General features: G+C 31.5%; 3 protein-coding genes across 5 annotated transcripts; 2 read left to right on the top strand and 1 right to left on the bottom strand.

The window, feature by feature from the left end:
* Positions 1-1,011: 1,011 nt before the first annotated feature.
* On the bottom strand, positions 1,012-5,347 carry LOC114190033 (pentatricopeptide repeat-containing protein At1g66345, mitochondrial-like). 2 transcript variants are annotated; one of them, XR_003605759.1, is made up of 5 exons: positions 5,196-5,347; positions 4,934-5,091; positions 4,138-4,203; positions 3,908-4,039; positions 2,963-3,260 (listed from the first exon to the last, which is right to left on the bottom strand). XR_003605759.1 is itself a non-coding variant. In XM_028078783.1 (2 exons), exon 2 carries the CDS (start codon positions 2,938-2,940, stop codon positions 1,354-1,356), a length of 1,587 nt encoding a protein of 528 aa, XP_027934584.1. In that variant the 5' UTR covers positions 2,941-2,955; positions 3,908-4,039; the 3' UTR covers positions 1,012-1,353. The 2 variants fall into 2 exon arrangements, 1 of the variants encoding a protein (XP_027934584.1); XM_028078783.1 differs by lacking the exons at positions 2,963-3,260; positions 4,138-4,203; positions 4,934-5,091; positions 5,196-5,347 and adding an exon at positions 1,012-2,955.
* Positions 5,348-10,004: 4,657 nt separating this feature from the next.
* Positions 10,005-12,759, top strand: LOC114190036 (protein trichome birefringence-like 36). The gene is made up of 5 exons (XM_028078786.1): positions 10,005-10,641; positions 10,905-11,076; positions 11,149-11,330; positions 11,494-11,652; positions 12,293-12,759. The coding sequence occupies exons 1-5, from the start codon at positions 10,313-10,315 to the stop codon at positions 12,591-12,593; spliced, it is 1,143 nt and encodes a 380-aa protein (XP_027934587.1). The 5' UTR covers positions 10,005-10,312; the 3' UTR covers positions 12,594-12,759.
* Positions 12,760-15,961: 3,202 nt separating this feature from the next.
* LOC114190066 lies at positions 15,962-20,825 on the top strand. 2 transcript variants are annotated; one of them, XM_028078831.1, is made up of 6 exons: positions 15,962-16,126; positions 16,224-16,279; positions 17,532-17,717; positions 17,934-17,973; positions 20,262-20,368; positions 20,465-20,825. In XM_028078831.1, exons 2-5 carry the CDS (start codon positions 16,277-16,279, stop codon positions 20,342-20,344), a joined length of 312 nt encoding a protein of 103 aa, XP_027934632.1. In that variant the 5' UTR covers positions 15,962-16,126; positions 16,224-16,276; the 3' UTR covers positions 20,345-20,368; positions 20,465-20,825. The 2 variants fall into 2 exon arrangements, with proteins under 2 accessions (XP_027934632.1, XP_027934631.1); XM_028078830.1 differs by having other exon boundaries at positions 20,262-20,825.
* The last annotated feature ends 399 nt before the right edge of the window (positions 20,826-21,224 follow it).

Raw genomic sequence — 21,224 nt, 5'->3', positions numbered from 1 at the left:
GTTTTCATGGGACATATAAAACACCAAAACAGATTTGCATATTCAACAAAAGGTACAAAACTTAAAATGCAGAGGAAAAAACAAACAAAGATAATAAGTGATCACTTCATGATCTTAGAATCAGAAAAAAAAAAAAAAAAAAAAACCTCACTCATCATCAACCCAAGACAAAACTGTTAGTAATGAGTGTATTTATTTTGGTTTCCTAGTAAAGGTAAATTTGAAAAGAAGAACAGAAACCACTTAAATGTCACACTGCCAATAACAAACAATAACAAATGCACATGCCCACCTGTCTCAACCAAACCATATTCAATTCCAAAGATGAATTCACTCATTAAAGAAGAAAAAAAAAGTGACCATAGCAATACAGGTGAAAGAAAAAAAAAGAAGATAAACTTTCTACATAAATTATTAAAGTATAAGCACACAAAATTTCTTAAAAGTTTAAGGAAATGATACTAGAAAAAACTTATAACTTTAAACAAATTTTGTCTCACAAAGAGACTCATTTTTCTCTTCTTAATTATTTTCATTGGAAGGTACCAATTAGAAGTAATGCATAATGCACCTCTCTATGGTCCACACCTTCAAACCACCGCAAGTCATGCCTTGATCAAACACTTTACCTCCAAACACTAGCTCCTTACAATCTACATAAACCCTTATGCTCTCTCACAGTTTTGTTCTTCCATGGCAGCACCAAAGATCCACTTGTTTTCCTCTTTCTTATTGTGCAGCACTTTTCTGTGCTTCGTCCACTGCACATTGTCCCTGCTGAACCCGGAGGATGAGGCTGGCATTCTGGTTCAAGCTGATGATGTTAGGATGGTCCAAAGCAACAGAGATTCTAAGAAGATGTGTGACTTTTCAGTTGGAAAATGGGTTTATGATGACTCTTACCCTCTCATTGGTTCAAAAACTAGATAGATGTCCAAAAGCATTGCTTCTTCCCTCACATACTCAACAGGTCCAAAGACCTTAATTTGTACATAACCTTCCCAAAATAAGTAAAATCATACAAAAGCAGTTGTTTAACATCAAAGTTATACAGATTAGCCCATTCCACCAAAAGCATTGCTTCTTTCCACACATACTCATCGTGTCCAAAGGCCCTAATTTGTGCATAACCTTCCCAAAATAAGTAAAATCATACAGAAGCACCTGTTCAACTTCTAAATTATACACATTAGCCAATTCCACATCTAGCAACAGGTTTCTAACACACATTGTCCTTGAAGCAGCACTAATATCACTAGATTGACATTTCACACCGCCAGCAGGAATCTTCATTTTGCGAAAAAACCATCACTACCGTCTTTTCACCTCTTTTTAGCACAACAAAATTGTCACTTACAACTCCAAAGAAGCCAATTCCTCCTGAAGGTAAAGGGCCCTAGCAGTATCCCCCTTCTTGATGTAGCCATCAATCAACTCCTCATAGACACAAGCATCCAGAGCCACCACCCGCTCTCTCATCACCCTCAAATATCTCTCCGCCTCTTCAACCTTTCCACACCGACACAAACACCGAACAACCGTCACGAAAACTGACAACCCAGGATTCACACGTTTGTACTCCATTTCATAATACAACTTCAAAACCTCTTGAACCTCCTCCTTTCTAGTATAACCCTGCATCAAAAGAGAATAAGTAACATCATCCGGTGAAAACCCTTTATCCATCAACACACTCAACATTCCATTCGCTTTCTCCACTTCACCCTTTTCACATAGCCTCTCCACCACCTTATTAAACACCACACAACCAGGCACAAACCCAACCCTCACCATCTCATCAAAAACCCTCACACATTCCTCCGAATCCGCCGCAACAACATGCTCATACGTCTCACCGTATGGCCTTAGCTCCTTCCCCTCCATTTCACGCACCAAACTAATAGCCTCCCCAACTCTCCCATCTCTGCAAAACGCTCCAACAAACGACGTGTAAACAAATGCGTTAGGCTCAAACCCTCTTCTCACCATCTCCCCATACAATCCCCATGCGGAATCCAAATCCCCAAACGCAACCTTCGCATGCAGAACCAAAGACCACACAACGTTCTCGTGAAGCAAATTCTTCTGCAACATCCTCTTCAACAAAACCACGACATCACTCTCCGATTCCGCCACGCGTCCCCTCTCCAAAATCCTCAACATCAAACTACAATTCACGATCATAGAAGGAGAACGGAAAGTACTCCTCCGCATAATCCGATCCAGCGTGTCAACAATCTTCTGCAATTCACCTTCCTTGCACAACACATCAACCATGATTCGCAAACTCGTCAAATTAGGGTAAATCCTTCTCCGAATCATGAACTCGTAAACCTCCCAAACGAGAAAACATTTTTCAGATCTCTGCACTGCGTGAAGCAAGGCGTTAAAACTGACGACGGTGACGGAGACTCCATGCTCCTCCACGTAGCGACAAACGTGGAAGGCGACGTCCGTTAGCCTGGCCTTTGCATAGGCTTGGATAAGAAGGTTCACAGCGAGGTCGCGAGAGGTTGAAACGAGAACGTCAAGAAGAGAATCGACGAGTGCAGGAACCGCATGTGAGTGAGTGTTTGTTTTGGTGAGAGAACGAAGAAGAGCGCGCGCGTGGACGAGTAAGTTGGCTCTTAACAAGAGGTTGATGGTGATGGCGTAGGAGCGAGTGGTGGGCTGGAAGGTGGAGTTGGGCCGAGTTGCGGCCCAGTGGAAGAAGCCCAATGCGGCTTTTGCGTCGGAGGGGGAATTGAATTGCATAAGGAGGTGTTGAACCAACGAGTCGTTTAAATCGAGAGAACGGAACTGGTGAGTTATGGAGTCCCAGTTGCGTCTTGCTCTGAAGGAATTGCAAAGTGCCGCGACGACGTCATCGTCGAGCTTTGAGAACGACGCCGTATGAGTCTGTAGACGACTGAATCTGGAGAAGAAGAGCTTGGAAGCCATACGACTAACACCTGTCTGTGAAAAAAATATAGTCTGAATCAGTCTTTGACCAATTGGTTTGAACCTTTTCGGATGTGGAAACAAACCAGAATAATTATCCACAATTACCACAACACAAATGTGAAATCATGTATTGAAGAAAAAATTACTGAACATTTGGGATGAGAAATACAAAAGGATGGAGAATAATAACAAGTGCACAAGACCCTTGTTGTTACATGTCTCATTGTTTAGGATTTATAGTTCAAAACTTTATCCAAACAATTTCTCAATGATCTCATAGAGGGATGAGTATGATCCAAAGCAGCTTGATACAGCACCTACAATAATAATTGTAACACAAAGTGCTAAATGTAGAAATAAGATGGAAAAGTTGAGTCACATTAGAGGTAATCATAAATATCTCACGGTCTTGCATTACTACAGAATGTTACAATTCAAATGTTACAATTCAGTTGAGTCACAAAGTGCTAAATGTAGAAATAAGATGGTTATCAACACAGAATGTTACAATTCAAATTGCATTTTTAAATTCTGCATTTTCCAATTAGGTTTCACTGAATCACCATCCTATATTTGAATAACTTGGAGTATTTCAGTTAAATATGATGAAGCAATAAAAGCTCCCACTTTGATTTAGTTCATGGAAAAGTTCTGCCATTATCTCTATTGTTTAAAAACAGAATTAAACACAAAAGAGGTAGAAGGAATGAGAAAAACTGATTTCTTGATATATTAATTTTCCATTCAGATTTACTGTACTCTGTGATCTTATAGCAGAACTTTAAACAGAAAAATTACAAACTCTTAACTGAACAGAACGGGCGACAAATTATGGCTAAATAAAAAGTTTTGTTTGTGTTCTAGCCCTTTGGCTGAGAAAAGCCATTCTTATTAAATAAAGAAAACGTGATTATATTTCTGATTTTCATTTAGCATTACTATTATGAAAAGGTAACCATCATACTCTGAAAGCTTGAGATTCTGCCACTCCTTATGCTTAGAAAACAATAAATTAGTCAACCTTGGTGGAACCTTGGGTTGTTAACACCATGGTACAAGAATCTCCCACACAAAACTTGCATGAAATGTGATCACCCTACACCTCACAAGGTAAGCACAAATCCATCAGCATATGCAAATAAAAGCAAACACCAAGACAGTGAAAGGGGGCTATGAAAAAAATACAAAACTTACAGATACAATTCCTCCCCCATAATTGAGAGCATAAACCCATACAGCATCAGTTTTGGAAGAACCCACCTAAGCAATCAGTGAAAGAAACAAATTTAGCATTCCAAGCTAAGATTTTTAAAGGGGAAAACGTAATTTTTTAGTTTACACTTTCAAACTTTCAATTAAACGAGGTCAAATTCTCTATACTTACATGTTAAATTTAGTTCATGTTAAATTTAGTTCCCAAATTTTAAAAGAATGTAGATTTAATTTTTTAACTTACAAAACATTAATGTTTTTTAAACTTAAAGGGTATAAACCATATAAATTTGATAAAAACATAAAGATCGTTTCATAACACAAACATGTAAATGTGCAGCTTAATCCAAAAGATGACTGAGAGTGTAAGAAGAATTTAATTTAGATTTAGTATTGATGTATACAAGTATTACCATGTCAAACTAATCAAAACTTATTTTATAAAGTAACTAGCACACAAAATATTTCAACAATGTTCAATTATACAACAATATAAAAGAGACTAATTATAATGCTCCTGCAAAAAAAAAAAAAAAAAAAAACTTACACTGACAAATAATAATCGGATATCATCCTTGAATCAAAAAGCTATAAATAAGAAGTCAACCATCATATTCTGTCAAAGATATTTCCATAATGAACCAACTAAAATTGAAATTAATTTTAAAAAAAGCTAATACAAAATTCAAGCCCAACATTATCAGATATCAGTTTATAGTATATTTGAATATAAATGAACCTTTTTTGAACCAAAGATTGGTGAAATCAAAGAGAAAACCTTTTAGGGTATGAAGAACTTGAGGGGATATCTTGAGAAACAAGTTGTGGCCGATGATCTGCCTCCCACTTTTTCAACCACCACTGAACCCATTTCCTCTTCTCCGCTGCCTTCATCATTTCCCATCGTTCTGCATCACCTTCAACAGATGCCAGTACCTTGGCCGGATTCAAATTGAAAAAAAAAAATGAATTTAATATTCTCCTTCACATGATGGAATTGAGATTTTAAAAACAGAGAAACAATAAGAAAAGTGCTTTACATTTGTATTTTATCAAGTTCAAAGTAATGAAGAAAAAGAAAGAAAGGTTAGAGATTGAAACTTGATTTGGTTGAAGGAGTGAGGAACAGAGTCGCAGTGCAGGCGGAGGTATATATTCGACACGCAATTTTGAAAATTTTAGGGTGGAGTAACCCATAATTTCACCCTTAAACTATTAGTAAGAATAAAAACTGCTTAAAGAATTTTAAATTGTTAAAAATTGTATGGAGTAGTTCTTGAATACAAATATTATTTACATTTAATTAAAATACATCAATTTAAGAAATAAACTGCTAATCATTAAACATTTTCAGAATTACGTGAATAGTTATTGAATAGTTATGTTATGAGAATTGTCATTTATCCAAACTGGCGTAAACACAAACGTTATCATGTGTACGCATCTTTTTGAATTATATTAATAATTGATGATATTGTAATGTTATTAAGTTAATAAATAAAATAAAAATAAAATAAAATATATGGAGAAAATATGAGAAAAATAAAAAATAAGAAATATATAAGTAAATAGTTTTATAGAAACTTGTAAAAATAACAGTTAATTTTTAAAAATTTAATAAATAATTAAATTGTAAAGGATAAAGTTGGAATTATGAAATGTGGACACAAAAGAGGGAATCCCCTTTATATATAAAATAGGAGAAAAAATAAGAAAAATATAAGTAAATAGTTTTATAGAAACTTGTAAAAATAACAGTTAATTTTTAAAAATTTAATAAATAATTAAATTGTAAAGGGTAAAGTTGGAATTATAAAATGTGGACACAAAAGAGGGAATCTCCTTTATATAGAAGGGTAAAGTTGGAATTATGAAATGTGGACACAAAAGAGGGAATCCCCTTTATATATAGAAACTTGTAAAAATAACAGTTAATTTTTAAAAATTTAATAAATAATTAAATTGTACAGGGTAAAGTTGAAATTATGAAATGTGGACACAAAAGAGGGAATTCCCTTTATATAGAAGGGTAAAGTTGGAATTATGAAATGTGGACACAAAAGAGGGAATCCCCTTATAGAAACTTGTAAAAATAACAATTAATTTTTAAAAATTTAATAAATAATTAAATTGTAAAGAGTAAAGTTGAAATTATGAAATGTGGACACAAAAGAGGGAATCCCCTTTATATATAAAATAGGAGAAAAAATAAGAAAGATATAAGTAAATAGTTTTATAGAAACTTGTAAAAATAATAGTTAATTTTTAAAAATTTAATAAATAATTAAATTGTAAAGGGTAAAGTTGGAATTATGAAATGTGGACACAAAAGAGGGAATCCCCTTTATATAGAAGGGTAAAGTTGGAATTATGAAATGTGGACACAAAAGAGGGAATCCCCTTTATATATAGAAACTTGTAAAAATAATAGTTAATTTTTAAAAATTTAATAAATAATTAAATTGTAAAGGGTAAAGTTGAAATTATGAAATGTGGACACAAAAGAGGAAATCCCCTTTATATAGAAGGGTAAAGTTGGAATTATGAAATGTGGACACAAAAGAGGAAATCCCCTTTATATAGATTATTATTATATAGATAAGATATTAAACTTGTTTAATATCTGTTAATTATCTATAACTATATATGAAGATGATTTCCTCTTTTGTGTCCACTTTTCATAATTCCAGTTTTACTCTTTACAATGTAATTATTTGTTAAATGTTTTAAAATTAACAATCACTTTTACAAGTTTTATAAAATTATTTACTTATCCTCTTCTTCTTCTTTTTTTCTTATTCATTAACAATTATTTTCTTATATTTTCTCTATGCATTTCACTTTATTTTTTATAAATGTAATTTTAGTTTGTTTATTAAACTAATAACATTACAATATCATCAATTACTAATATAATAACATTCATATTCAAAAAATACGTACACACAGGCGTTATTGCATCTGTGTTTATGCTAGTACTTTGTTGTAGATATTAAATATTTGGTTAAAATACTTCCTTGGTCCATGTTTTTGTTCAAAAATCTCAAATAGGTCCTAAGATTTTTTTTAGTCTCAATTAGTTCCATATTTTTTTAAAATGTATAACAATTAGGTTCATTTCATTAATATGGTATTATCGATTTTAAGGATGTGTTACGTGTCAATTCTTTATTTTTTTTTAACACAAAGTATAAGTAAAGTTTAATGTAAAATATAAATTTAAATAAACTTTATATTATTAAAATGTTTAATAAAAATATCATTATAAAATTTATATAAAAGTTAAATTTAGTCTCAATCTGAAGAGAATGAAATTGAAAATAAACAAAATGGACTTAAATATAATCAAAATAACAAATATATGGACCAAAGTGATATTCAAACAATGACTTGACACATGTCACTTTACTGACTTGACACATGACACAATATTAACGTGACATGTGACATGAATAATTTAAAAAAAAATAAAAAATTCAAAAAAATGAGGAGCTAACACGTGACACATCCTTAACACTGTTAACACCATGCTAACGGAATGGACTTAATTATTACACATTTTAAAAAATATAGACCTAATTGAGCCTAAAAAATCTTAGGACCTATTTGAAATTTTTGAACAAAAACATAGACTAAGGGAGTATTTTAGTCTAAATATTTTTCTTTTCCACGAAGATATGTCCAGAACCTTGTAATTCTTGATCTCATGATAGTATAACTTTATCAAATTAATTTTATTTTTCTAAATTTTTAATAGAATTAAATCTATGATCTTTATCACGTTTTTTTTATTTAATTATTTTTATTATATTATTAAAAGTTTAAATTCGTGAGATAGTCGATATAATATCCCAAAAAATACCGCATATTTGAATATTCACAACAAATAACTTAAGCATATAAACACCATGTTATACTCATTCCCTGTTATATATAAACTAGAATACAATTTTATATATAAAAACTGACTAAGAGTTGTCAAAAGAAAACTCAAAACTAAACATTATCCTGATACACAACTACTCAACGGCATCTCCTATTCTTCCTTGCACAAAACTATTTGCAGAATCCTCAATTGTTCACACCAATCAGATGATTATTGCAAAAGGAAAACAAACACCAAAACACAACTAAGACAAAAGAAGGGTAAACTAATAAGTTTTAAGAAATTATCTCAATCCATAAAATATTGACATAAATCAACTAAAACAAGCAGATATTCACATACAAATATATATAAACTACGACTCAACTAATCTAGATACATGCATTGAAGTTGGATCCAGACAATTTTGTGCTTGTAGTGACATCTCATGCTTTGTAGAGCGACAAATTCAAAGTGAAACTCTATCACATACAAGGTTAGTCCGTTAACACCTTTAGTCAAGGAAAAATCTAGGCTAGGACCTCCTGCTCCTCTCACCACATACTTCATTCCTTTCTAATTGAGAATTTAAATGGTTATTAGTACGTCATGATAACCGCCAAGACAATCCCAAACCAATCGCCCAACGACTATCTCCCTAGAGCTCTAAAGGAAAACAAATCAATTAAATCGCCTGGTGCGTAAAGACTCGCCTAGTGATAGAAGTTCTCTTGCTCAAGCGACAAATTCCTCATCTGAGCGAGAATTCTAACAAATAGCAAAGATGAACTTTTGATATTTTCGCTTAAGTGAGAGCTTCTCTCGCTTAGGCGAAAACAACAAATTCTCGTATGCTCACAACATGCAAACCTAGAAAGTCAAAACAACACCAACCAACATTTAATTCAAGCCAATACACTATTCAATCCAGCGAAATTAAATGGAATTAACACCAAAACAAGCAATACATTTTCAAATCTTAGAAAACAATCTAGCTTCTCTTACATGTGAAAAGTTCAGAAGACTAAACTCAAGTATCAATCCCTTTTTATACTTAGCAGAGATCACAATTCAATCTAAAAACGATAATAACATGATAAGGGGACATGATCATAATCACTGATTAATAGAGAATCATAAGAACAAGTTCGATGACTCATGTGAGAGAAGAATTTTCATATGCATAGGGATTCAATTAGACAAGAGTTAGGAATAGAAAATCAACTTACTCTGTTGAAGAAATTGATTGGACAGAAGTTAAGAGCGCGTCTCAAGGATCACAATTTTAGAGAGAAGACAAAGAGAAGGAAAGGAACAATTTCTAGAGAAATAAAATGTTTATAAGCAATGAAATTTAAATTTTCTATTTATATTTAGGTATTTTAATAATAAAATAATTGACTTCTATTATTTTAAACATTTATCCATTCTAAACTACTATTTTCTAGATTCTTACGGTTGAACCACGATTCAATTAAATTAAAATTAAAATAAATAAATAATGTTATAAATTAAGGATTACCATATATTTAATCTTTAATTAAAGACATGTTTAGTTCTTGATGGATTAAGTCTAAAGGAAGTTAAATTTTTAAGTTCGAGAAAGTAACAAAATAACACGTTAAAGAAAATACTATATCTCTTTAATCTTTTAACCCTCACTTCCCCTTGTCACCTTAACAAAATGTTGTTATTTAGTTATTCAACTTCAAATGATCTTAGAATCAGAAAAAAAAAAAAAAAAAAAACTCACTCATCAACCCAAGACAAAACTGTTAGTAATGAGTGTATTTATTTTGGTTTCCTAGTAAAGGTAAATTTGAAAAGAAGAACAGAAACCACTTAAATGTCACACTGCCAATAACAAACAATAACAAATGCACATGCCCACCTGTCTCAACCAAACCATATTCAATTCCAAAGATGAATTCACTCATTAAAGAAGAAAAAAAAAGTGACCATAGCAATACAGGTGAAAGAAAAAAAAAGAAGATAAACTTTCTACATAAATTATTAAAGTATAAGCACACAAAATTTCTTAAAAGTTTAAGGAAATGATACTAGAAAAAACTTATAACTTTAAACAAATTTTGTCTCACAAAGAGACTCATTTTTCTCTTCTTAATTATTTTCATTGGAAGGTACCAATTAGAAGTAATGCATAATGCACCTCTCTATGGTCCACACCTTCAAACCACCGCAAGTCATGCCTTGATCAAACACTTTACCTCCAAACACTAGCTCCTTACAATCTACATAAACCCTTATGCTCTCTCACAGTTTTGTTCTTCCATGGCAGCACCAAAGATCCACTTGTTTTCCTCTTTCTTATTGTGCAGCACTTTTCTGTGCTTCCTCCACTGCACATTGTCCCTGCTGAACCCGGAGGATGAAGCTGGCATTCTGGTACAAGCTGATGATGTTAGGATGGTCCAAAGCAACAGAGATTCTAAGAAGATGTGTGACTTTTCAGTTGGAAAATGGGTTTATGATGACTCTTACCCCCTCTATGACTCTAATTGTCCATATCTAAGCTCTGTAGTTACTTGTCAAAAGAATGGTAGGCCAGATTCTGATTATCAGAAGTGGAAGTGGAAGCCAACTGGTTGTGCTTTACCGAGGTAGAGGTTGAAAATCTCACATTGAATAGAGATAACCAATGTAATAATATATAAGTTGGTGCAAATTTTACCTTAAAAATCAGTTTTGTAAAGTCGAGTTAGGTTTAAAGTTCGATTTTTAATCGTATAAATGGTTGTTGTTGATGTTTTTGGCATGAAAAGGCTTCAAATTTTGGTTTTTGATTCTATCTATTAAAAACTAAGGCTAGTTTAATGAACATAGAGATATATCCGAAGTCTAACTTCTTGAGGGCATGGTGCAGATTTGATGCACTAAGGTTTCTTGGAAGAATGAGAAGAAAGAGAATAATGCTGGTGGGTGATTCAATGATGAGAAATCAGTGGGAATCTCTAGTTTGCTTAGTGCAAGGAGTTATTCCAACTGGTCGAAAAAGGGTGACTTATAAAGGACCTGCAATGGCTTTCCATGCCCTGGTGAGATATTTATCAGAACATGTTTTCTTTTGCTTTTGTGAAAATTATTGACCATGTAGTCTTCACCTGAAGGATTTTGAGACTTCAATTGAGTTTTTCTGGGCACCCCTTTTGGTGGAACTGAAGAAAGGTTCAGAAAATAAGAGAATTTTACATTTGGATTTGATTGAAGAAAATGCAAGGTATTGGAGAGGAGTTGATATTCTTGTATTTGACTCGGCCCATTGGTGGACTCATTCTGATCAAACCAGCTCGTAAGAAAGATTCTCATTCTCTAAATTTTTGCATTGCCTCAAATCAAGCTGAATTTCACTGTAACTGAAGAAAATTAAGAACAGAAAATTGAAATTAGTTTATGTATGACTAGTGCTCTAAGTCCTTAAGATGTGTCATTAAGTTCTATCATGATAATACCAGATGGGATTACTACATGGAAGGAAAGAATCTCATAAGAAACATGAGTGCAATGGTTGCTTATCAAAGAGGACTCAGCACATGGGCAAGATGGGTGGATCAAAATCTAGACCCTCTGAGAACACAAGTCATTTTTAGAAGCATGTCATCTAGACATAACAGGTACTGTATGTTTCTGTTTGTATAAAACTTGGCCTTTATTCTCTTTTTTCTAAAATGTGTTTTGACCATATGCTAAGGTTTGAGACTTAAGTGCCAAATTGAAGAAATTATTGGACTCTATAGTGAGTTTCTTATGGCCTTGTCTTGAGCTTTTCAACAAATGTCCTTATTAATTATGACATACAAGTTCTATGGTTTTCTTTTATCTTTGCCTAAGATATACAAAGTCTTTATCTTGAATCCCAAATTAGAAGTATGAGTTTCTATTGTGTTGTTTATGAAGTAAACTGTCCAACAACTGTATTGAGGTAAGGTGACGTGAGATTTGCATCCACTTATATTATATACTGTGTATTGATCTTATCTCTAGTGAGTGTGAAACTTTCAACATGTTGATGCATATGCATCTCGAACGTAGGACTAGACTGAAACAAGTGGTCTAATAGTGGTACAATAGTGGGTGAAATATTAGATCCAACAAACAACAAACTTTATCAGGATAGGCTCTAACTCATGGTATGGTTCTAATATTATGTTAAGAAATGAATTTTAAGCCTAACTCAACATTACAAAACTGACTTGTAAGATGACATTTGCATTTACTTTATATACTGAGTCATTTATCTTTTTGTATATGCAGAGAAAATGGTTGGAAATGCCACAATGAGAAGCAGCCTCTTCCATTTTTCAGCCACCTACATGTTCCTGAACCTCTGGTGGTGCTACAAGAAGTGCTGAAGAGAATGAGGTTTCCGGTGTATCTGCAAGATATCACAACAATGACAGAACTGCGCAGAGACGGACACCCTTCGGTGTATATGAGAGTAATAGGACAAGATGAGAGGCAGAAACAAGGAAAAGGCCTTTCTTCTGATTGCAGCCATTGGTGTCTTCCTGGAGTACCTGATATCTGGAATGAGATGCTCAGTGCATTGCTTTGACTACAGCAATGAAGTGTGTTTTAGGAAATGCAGACACTGTACAACAACTGATATAGATCACCATTTACTTAACATCATCCAGAGTCTTTCATGGTTATGGTTACTCTTGCAAGGACATGGTTGGTTGTTGCTGTTCTTTCTATGAACATGTGTCATTTGATGGAAATCTTCTATCATTTATGTTCCGGTGCTAAACCCTAAATCCTAAACCCTAAATGTTTCTGAATCGTTCTTTACCATGATTTTCACAAATCAGGTTTCATTCCATCAATTTAACTTTTTACTCTTTAATTGATCTTCAAAATCAAACATATAATACTAATTCTACGTTAGAAAATCAATTCTAACAAATTCTGCGTCTTTGACGTATAACCACGCAAAAGTACTTGAGCATAGTGAAATGAATGCAACCACTGAATAGGGGAAAGAGTGATTGAATTGAAGCTTTGTTACAGATTTGAAATGATGGTGTTAGATAAAAGCATTATATCAGAAACATAGCATCATAGTATGCAAAAAAGAGAAAAGCACATATGCAAAACACCCTCCATCTCCTCCTTTGATTTCGTGATTTATTTAGAAACTTTTTTGATTGAACCAAATCTTGAAGTGCTTTTTTTTACCAGTAAAATAAGAAAAAGCAAAAACTTGAAAAGTGTTTGGTCACTTGTGATCATTATATTTAGTTTCACTTATCTTCTTATCTTAAATGACATTCATAACATTTTTAGATGATATTTATAAATTATAAATGTCTTGATTTAAAATTTCTACTCGCCCTCTTTCTGTTTTTAACAAAATGATATTTATTATTTTTAGTTTTTAAATAGATATTCAATTTTTTCCTCAAATAATAGGAAAACGTAGCAATAAAAGAAGTAGATTGAAAATGTATAATCACCATGTATACACGATATAAAAAACCTTCAAATGAACCCAATGCATCTTTATTTTCCTAATATTCTTCACATCAGAAAATTCATTGCAATTCGGCTATTAGGAATCAAATTTTGGGAGAGATTTTCTAGTTTTTAATTTCAAAAGAGGGAAGGAAAAAATTAAGAAAAAAAATAAGAAATTGAAATTGTAAATAAGTAATCTAAAATAATTAATTGACAACTAGATATTAGATTTTAATTGGTTTGAGAGAAGAAAAAACTAATAATATAAGGATGAATAATTTTGATTTTTTCTATTATTGTGATCTTTTGTGCAATTTGAAATTATATTTGTTACAATTTGTATAGAGATAGTGAATAAAAGATCATTGAAAATTTTAAAATTTACCGATATTATTATTATTTTTATTGTTATTCCATTCAATTATGAATTATTTGTTAATTTTATTACATTCTAATTTATGTAAATCATGAAAGACATAATCATTGCAAATCCTCTTTTGACCAATGAAAGTTTCAAATTCAGAAGACTATCTTCATTCATTTGATTATACTAGAACGCAGAGATACATTAAATTAAATGTGTTTTATTTTAAATTATATGTTTGTTTCCTCTTCAAACATTTTTTTGATAGTTTGGAGTACTTATTAAGTAGTCAAATAATTTTTTACTCAAACTGAAATAAACTTAGAAACCATTCAAGTTATCTATGTAAAACAAACTCTATTCCAAATCTTAATTTTGAGATAAGCTTTAAGTAATCATCTTAATAAACTAAAGATGAAAACATTTTTTGAAAACAAAATATGTTTAAAGAATAATTGCGTTAAGTATAAGAGTAACTTAAGAGAATATGTTTATAATATAAGAGTTCAGATTATTTTTTTTTTCCTTTACTTAAGTATTAAAAATAGATTATGTTTGTATTTTAAATATTTTTTTAATATATTTTAAAACGTCAAAATTAATGATAATTAGTGTATTTTTAAAATATTTTTAAAATATTTTAAAATATAGGAAAAAAATATTACAAAATATACAACAGATAATCCAAATTTATAATCTAATCGAGACTTCTCTTCTCGGAGGTGAAACAAAATATTATATAATTTGTTATACAAAAATATATTTTATATAATCTGTTCGTTTACAAAACACATAATCTTATTTATGAAACATTTTCATGATTTATACTATGTTCTGTTCTGAAAATAAGTTAACACTATTTAAATGTTTTAGATAAACTTTTTTCCGTATTTTGTCGTATTTAATTTTTTTTAAATGTAATGAGAAAAATAGACTTCATTATAATTTTGGTTCTTTACTTTTGTAAAATCTGTAATTTTAACCTTTCAAGTTTTTAAGCAATGTTGATTCTTATAATTTTATAAAAAATTGAAATGTTATATTTTAAATTTTTTATGCAATTTTATTCCCTATGTTTGATCAAATTCATAATTCTGGTCCCAATTATGTTTCACAAAATTTTAATCTCTTAATTTTTAATTATTCATAAATTTATCGATTTTCGGTTTGAAACATATTAATTGTTACACTTAATATGTCTGACTAATTAAATGCTAGTGATATGATAGTTTAAACACTAATTAATACATATTTTAATTAATTAAAATGTAGAAAATATATTGAAGATTTATATCTCTATAGGTAAAATTATCATCTCCCAAAGAAGTACAGAGATATTTCACAAAGTGTAAAAAAACTAATAAAAACATAACATAATACCCTTAAAGAATTTTTCTTTAATTTACGTAGTAGAACGTTTTGAATAAAAAGAGATACAACTAAAAATAATTAAAATGAGGATTAAAATTGTAAAAAAATAAATTAACAAAAATTGATAGTTTTATAAAAATTAAATAAAACTATAATAAATGAATAAATAAATAAGGAATTAACATAGTTGATGAAAATGAATTGAAAAACATATTTTATAAAATATAAAGATTAAATTGTGAAAAAAATATCTATAATAATATATAAAGAGATTTTCTTTTTGTGTCTATATTTCAAAATATCAATTTTATCCTATATATAATAATTTATTAAATTTTTAAAAATTGATCATTAATTTTACTATAAAATCGATTATCTCTGTTTCTTCTTTTATTCTTTATTTATCAATTATTATTCTTTTGTCTGTTCTTATATATTTTACTTTATTTTTAATAAATATAATTTTAATTTATATATTAATTTAATAATATTATAATATTATCATTTGCTAATATAATATCATACATATTTAAAAAATACATATTTCTAACAAAAATAAGATTAAAATAAATGAAATAAAACACATTAAAGAACAACACAACACACGTATGTTCACAACACATTGTTTCAAACAACTGTTTTGTTTTTATTAATTTATTATTTGATAATTAATTATATTTTAGCTAAATATCTGAATTTAATATTTTATTATCGAAATCCAGTTCTCAATTAATTTGATTGTATTGAAAAAATTGATTTTGAATCCATCATCTTCTTTAAGAATAGCAGAGGTGGAGTCAAGGTCAGGGGCACGTGAACAACTAACTAATCGATCACCGTTCTGTGTGCGACCAAGAATACCTCTCTGAAATCTGACAATTTTCACAGATTCGCAGGTGAATTACTCATCACCAACTTTCACCACTTTTCTTGCTTCAAATCCATTACTTCACTTGCAACCTTTGTTTTCCTTTTTTGAAAATTTTTCTCCAGTTTTTGGAAACTGCAATTTTGTTACCGGAAAGAAGCACCTGGAAAGTAATACAATGGTAAGTCACTTTTGTGTACCCTTTAGTTTCTAATCTTTATTTACTGTGTTGAACCATGAATTATGGTTTGTTTCAAATTGAAGTTAAGAATTGGGTTTGGGTGTTTGTTTTGAAGTCATTTAAAGTTAAGTGAGGGACCTGGAACCAAATGTTCTTTCCTAATTGCTTTTAGGTTGTGAAAAATAATAAGAGGGAAAAAAGAATTGGTAAAAACAATGGTGTTTGCTGTGCTTTCACGAGAAAGGAAATAGGAGATGCATGTCTTTATAATTACCTCTCTTGTCCCAGGAGTTTGTTAGTGTAGACGATCCTTGCCAAAATACTAGCAATGATGTTAGAACTTTGGAGATCATGAAGATGTTCATAGCTTGTTTGATTTTTATTTCCTTTGAAACTGTACAGTTACTGAGACTGATTCTTGCTATATGATGGCCATTTTGGTTTGTATCTGGAAATGAATAGGTTACTTTCTGTTTTCTTTCTATTTCATTGTCAATTCTAGAGGTCTCAACTGGTGTGCTTTAGCATCATTCAGTTATAGAACACAGATACTCTGATTTCAAGGCTATAATGTTAAATGCTAATCTTACTCATAGCATAGATGGAGATTTGGCGATAGGGAAAATAGGAAAAGGGAAGACCTCTCCAGGTCTGTTATAGCAACAAGAAAAGAAAGAGGGTTAAATTGTAATTATTTAGTATGTGATTTGGTAGTTACTTATCTTGGTTAGTGAGTGAGGACATTATAAAAAGTTCCTCAGTTGCAAGTGGGATTAGCTTTTTGAAAAATTAAACTTTGTAACCGGATATTGCCAGTGTGAAAAGGAGAGTGCTCTTTTTGGGGTAATTATTGTTTACCTTGGTGCCTTTGTTTTTGTTGTAATCATAGAGATAAGGAGCTGATCCTTTGTAATAAAAAATATCTAGATTATATATGTATTATTCGAAACATTTTTATTTATCTCTATCATATCTTTGTTACTCGAGGGTATCAAATGTCCTCTATTTATTGTATTGATTTCTCTTTCCTAAAATAAATAAAGCGTAATCTGTGCTGTCTCGGAACATGGTTTCAGCTCAATGCTTCTCTCTTTCTTAATGTTATACAGTTTTCATGAAGTGTGAAATGATACAGAAGTATTTCAGTCACTATGCTATTGCAGCAGATTGTGTTAGGATTTCTAGTTCTGTTTTGTTGTCGTTCAAAAGGGATTCCTAACATATATCATACTGAACTTTTGTTTATTGACAGGATATGTACATTCGTGTTAAACGTAGTAAGACAACCTACTTCATCCGGTGCAAGGCATCTGATAAAATTATTGACATAAAGCAGAAGTTGCAAGAACTTGTTGATCAGCCAACTAGTAATCAACGGTTAATTCTACCTGGTACAGGGGAAGTATTAGAAGACTCTAAGACTTTGGCAGATCAAAAGGTAATGTAATATTACATTTTCTATGGTGTAAACTTTCTGTATATTCTTTTTAATGTTTGCATATATGTTTGGTTATATCTAAGTCCTGGGTATTTTAACATGTCAATTTTTAATCTGTAGCTGGCCAAAATTTTCTGTTTGCCCCTTGTACCGCTTTCACCTGCATCTCATAGGCGTTGACAATTTCCTATATTTTTATTTTTTTTTACTTTTCAGGTAGAAAATGATGCCGTTGTAGCACTGACCTTGAGAAAAGGTAATGTATATTATTATTCTTTCTCTAGGTACCAATTCAGTTTCCTTTCGTCCTCCACTTATTGTGTGAAGTATCCTATTAACTGTTGTCTTTGTTGTTCTCTGAAAGATCCTTGAATTTGGGTATAGACATAGACATATTATTCAGGTCATCCTTGACTTTAGTTTGGTTAACTTTGAACGGTATAATTTTTCCAGGGAATTGACGTAACTTTAGTTTTGGAAATCCAGAAAATTGTAATAATAATGATCCTCAAATTTTTCGAACCAATTCTTAAATATTCATGGATTCCTTAATGAATTTGTAGATGTATTTCAGGAGTACACAAAGGCACTTTAAACTCCTTTTGGTAACATTAGTGACTTAGCTCCTTTACTTATCTAAATCATTTGGTAATTTTCTTTTGAAAAATACACTTGTTTATTCCATTTATAGAATCTTGAGAAACTAATCACAGTGAGTTCTTGTTTGATAAGAAAAGGCTCCTCTACTGTATAGGTAGACCATATTCATATTCCGGTTATTCAAGAATAGGAGTGAATTGAAATCTTTATTGTACAGCCAAGCCAACCCCACTATTATAAATTTATTTAGTATTGTGAATTGTGACAGTCAAATAGAAGTGGAGGCAACCTTACAAAGCAGATTACATGGCTCTTAAGGAAAGTTTAGATGTAGTATACGAAATGCAAGCTTAGCAAGAGAGAGGTGCCTCAATCCCAACATAAGGTGAAAATTAGAGATCATACCTTATAGGTCACAACATGGTTTAAGCGTCCTGGGTCCATCACACAAAAACGAAATCAGGAGCTGTGTAAATGTTAAACTGGCACCAAAACTTAAAGAGAAATTTTTGCTCTGAAACATGTTGTTCCCATCCTCACCAAGGTGAGAAATTTTTACAATGTTATTTTAGAAATAGGATGACTTATTCCCTTGATTATGTCTCCTTCTATGCTGTTTAATATACACCTTTTGAAATAACCGGTGACTAGGATTAAAGTGGGGTTGATGAAACGAAGGAGGTGCTGAAGTGTTGCATGAAACTTAGTGTTGAGTCGCGAGAAGCTATTAAGAAAATAAACTCACGTAGCATAGATGAGAATGTTATGTTGGATAAATGGACATAGTAAACAAGGTAGAATTTTAAAGGAATGCAGTAAAAAGAAAGATGAGATAGCATCTGCTGAAGAAAAAATAGAGATCTCACTTCAGGTGGTTTGGGCATGTATACAGAAGGCCAGTAGAAGCCTAAGTTGGGAAGGCAGCCTGTAGTCCTATTGCTAATGGTAAAGTGAGGCTCAAAAAACTTACAGGCAAAAACCATTGAGAAGGATTCAGAGGTCAATGGTTTCTCCATGGACGTAATTTGTCATAAAACTTTGTGACCACATTTAATGCATGTAGCTCACCTCATGTAGGAAAAGGCTTGTTCATTATACTGTGAATTGTTGCCCCATAAGTTCATTACCCTTTTAGGCTTCAATGGGACTTTTTGTTTGGCAATGGCTTCCCTTTATCTACTGTACAAGCGTCTGACGATAGTCCTTTTGGATTTTCTTTTATTTTACAAAATAGAATATTATTCAAATGCATTATTCTGCTTAACATTTATTATTATTAATATCATCATCATCATTATTATTATTATTATCATCATCATTATTATATAGTTGATCTCATTCTGAAAATGGTAGTCACAATATGTTCTTGTCAATTTTAGTGTTGGAACCGAAGTCTCAGTTTTTTTGCTGTATTGTTATTCCCAACAGAAAAAAGAATCACTTATTATAGGTTATTAGCATGCTATGGCTGCTTGGAATTGCACGCGTTATTTCTTTAACTTGAAAGGGACCTGCTAACAACACTTTATAACCTCGGAAAAAGGGTTTCAGTTGGATTTTTCTTCTACTGTCAAGGTCAAAACATCTTGTTTCAAATTTCTCTAAAACGCATCATGTGCTTTTTGACTGGATTTTACTGAGGTTTGAAAACCAAAGAGGTCAATATGGCAAAGGAAAACAAAATTATTTTCAATCCAAAAGTTAACCTGAGCTGCAGTTGTCAAATGATGGATTGGACTTAGATTGTTCCTGGAATTAAAGTTGTCTCCTCTAAGTGTTAATTCACATATTGAGTGTTAACTTACATGTAGCTTATATTCTCTTATCCAGCATATCTAGTTGTTGCAGATATACCTTTGACCACATTTTCTGTAAAAGAATCCTTGAACACCTTTAATTTTCAGTAACAACATAATGAAGAGTTACCCTTCTGTTCTTTTTCAGATGATAATGAGTTTGAGGAGGTCAACATTGTTCGGCCTAACGATTTCTACCAAGCTCGGGATGCAGATGGTGCGAGTTGGTAAAGCCATGGCTAACTCACATTGCCGGTACCCTGCTCATGGAATAATTGATAAATATTCCTTGTAACACTTTAAATGCAATTTCTGTTATGTGCTAATAGTACTGTTTCATTAATTTATCAGTTGGCATGATGAAATCCATAATGGCTCAGGAAACATTTCCCCAAACGATTGATCAATTGTAGGAATAATTATGTGCTTGTTATATCATGCATTGCCTGAAGAGAGTATGGCACTTTCTGAATCTTTTGAATCAAATTTGTGGGCTATAGTTTAGATTGGCTTTATACCAATGTAAATGTAATGCTGAAGGACTGGCATATCTAAGCGTGGTCATAAAGAAGACGTGAATCATTTGCATAATATTGGCCATTGTGGGCAGGTACTTTTAGTTTTTATATTTGTCAAAATTTTGTATTTTAGTTATTGTACTTATAACCTATTTTAGTCTTCAAGCAAATAATATTTTGTATGTATTAGTTCATGCTGCCAATTGTTAAATAACTTAGTTAAATTTAGATGTTGAACACTGCACACAATTTTGATTCATTGTTGCAAACTTGCCAAAAACTTTTACTGGTTTCACAATACACCTCCTTGCTAATTACTGTATGGAACATTTTCATTTAAAATTTCTGGCAATTGTAGATCTGTCAAAAACACTCTAGTGGTTTAACAAATTACCAAGATATTTATAGTATCTTCCATCGTGAGTTTTAATTTTATGGTGGTATTTTAGCATCTAATTTGTTAGGGAAAGAAAACTATTTCTGACTCAATTAGGCATAATATCTGACCAACAAAATGGTTGCCTGTAAATTAAACCTTGATTAGCAAGACTCTCTACACATCTCTTACCTTTAGTGAAAATGTGAAATCTTAA

The sequence above is a fragment of the Vigna unguiculata genome, chromosome 7 (assembly GCF_004118075.2).
Source record: "Vigna unguiculata cultivar IT97K-499-35 chromosome 7, ASM411807v1, whole genome shotgun sequence".
Taxonomy (NCBI): Eukaryota; Viridiplantae; Streptophyta; class Magnoliopsida; order Fabales; family Fabaceae; genus Vigna; species Vigna unguiculata.
The sequence above is the reverse complement of the archived record's forward strand: the minus strand, read 5'-3'. Positions and strand labels throughout refer to the sequence as shown.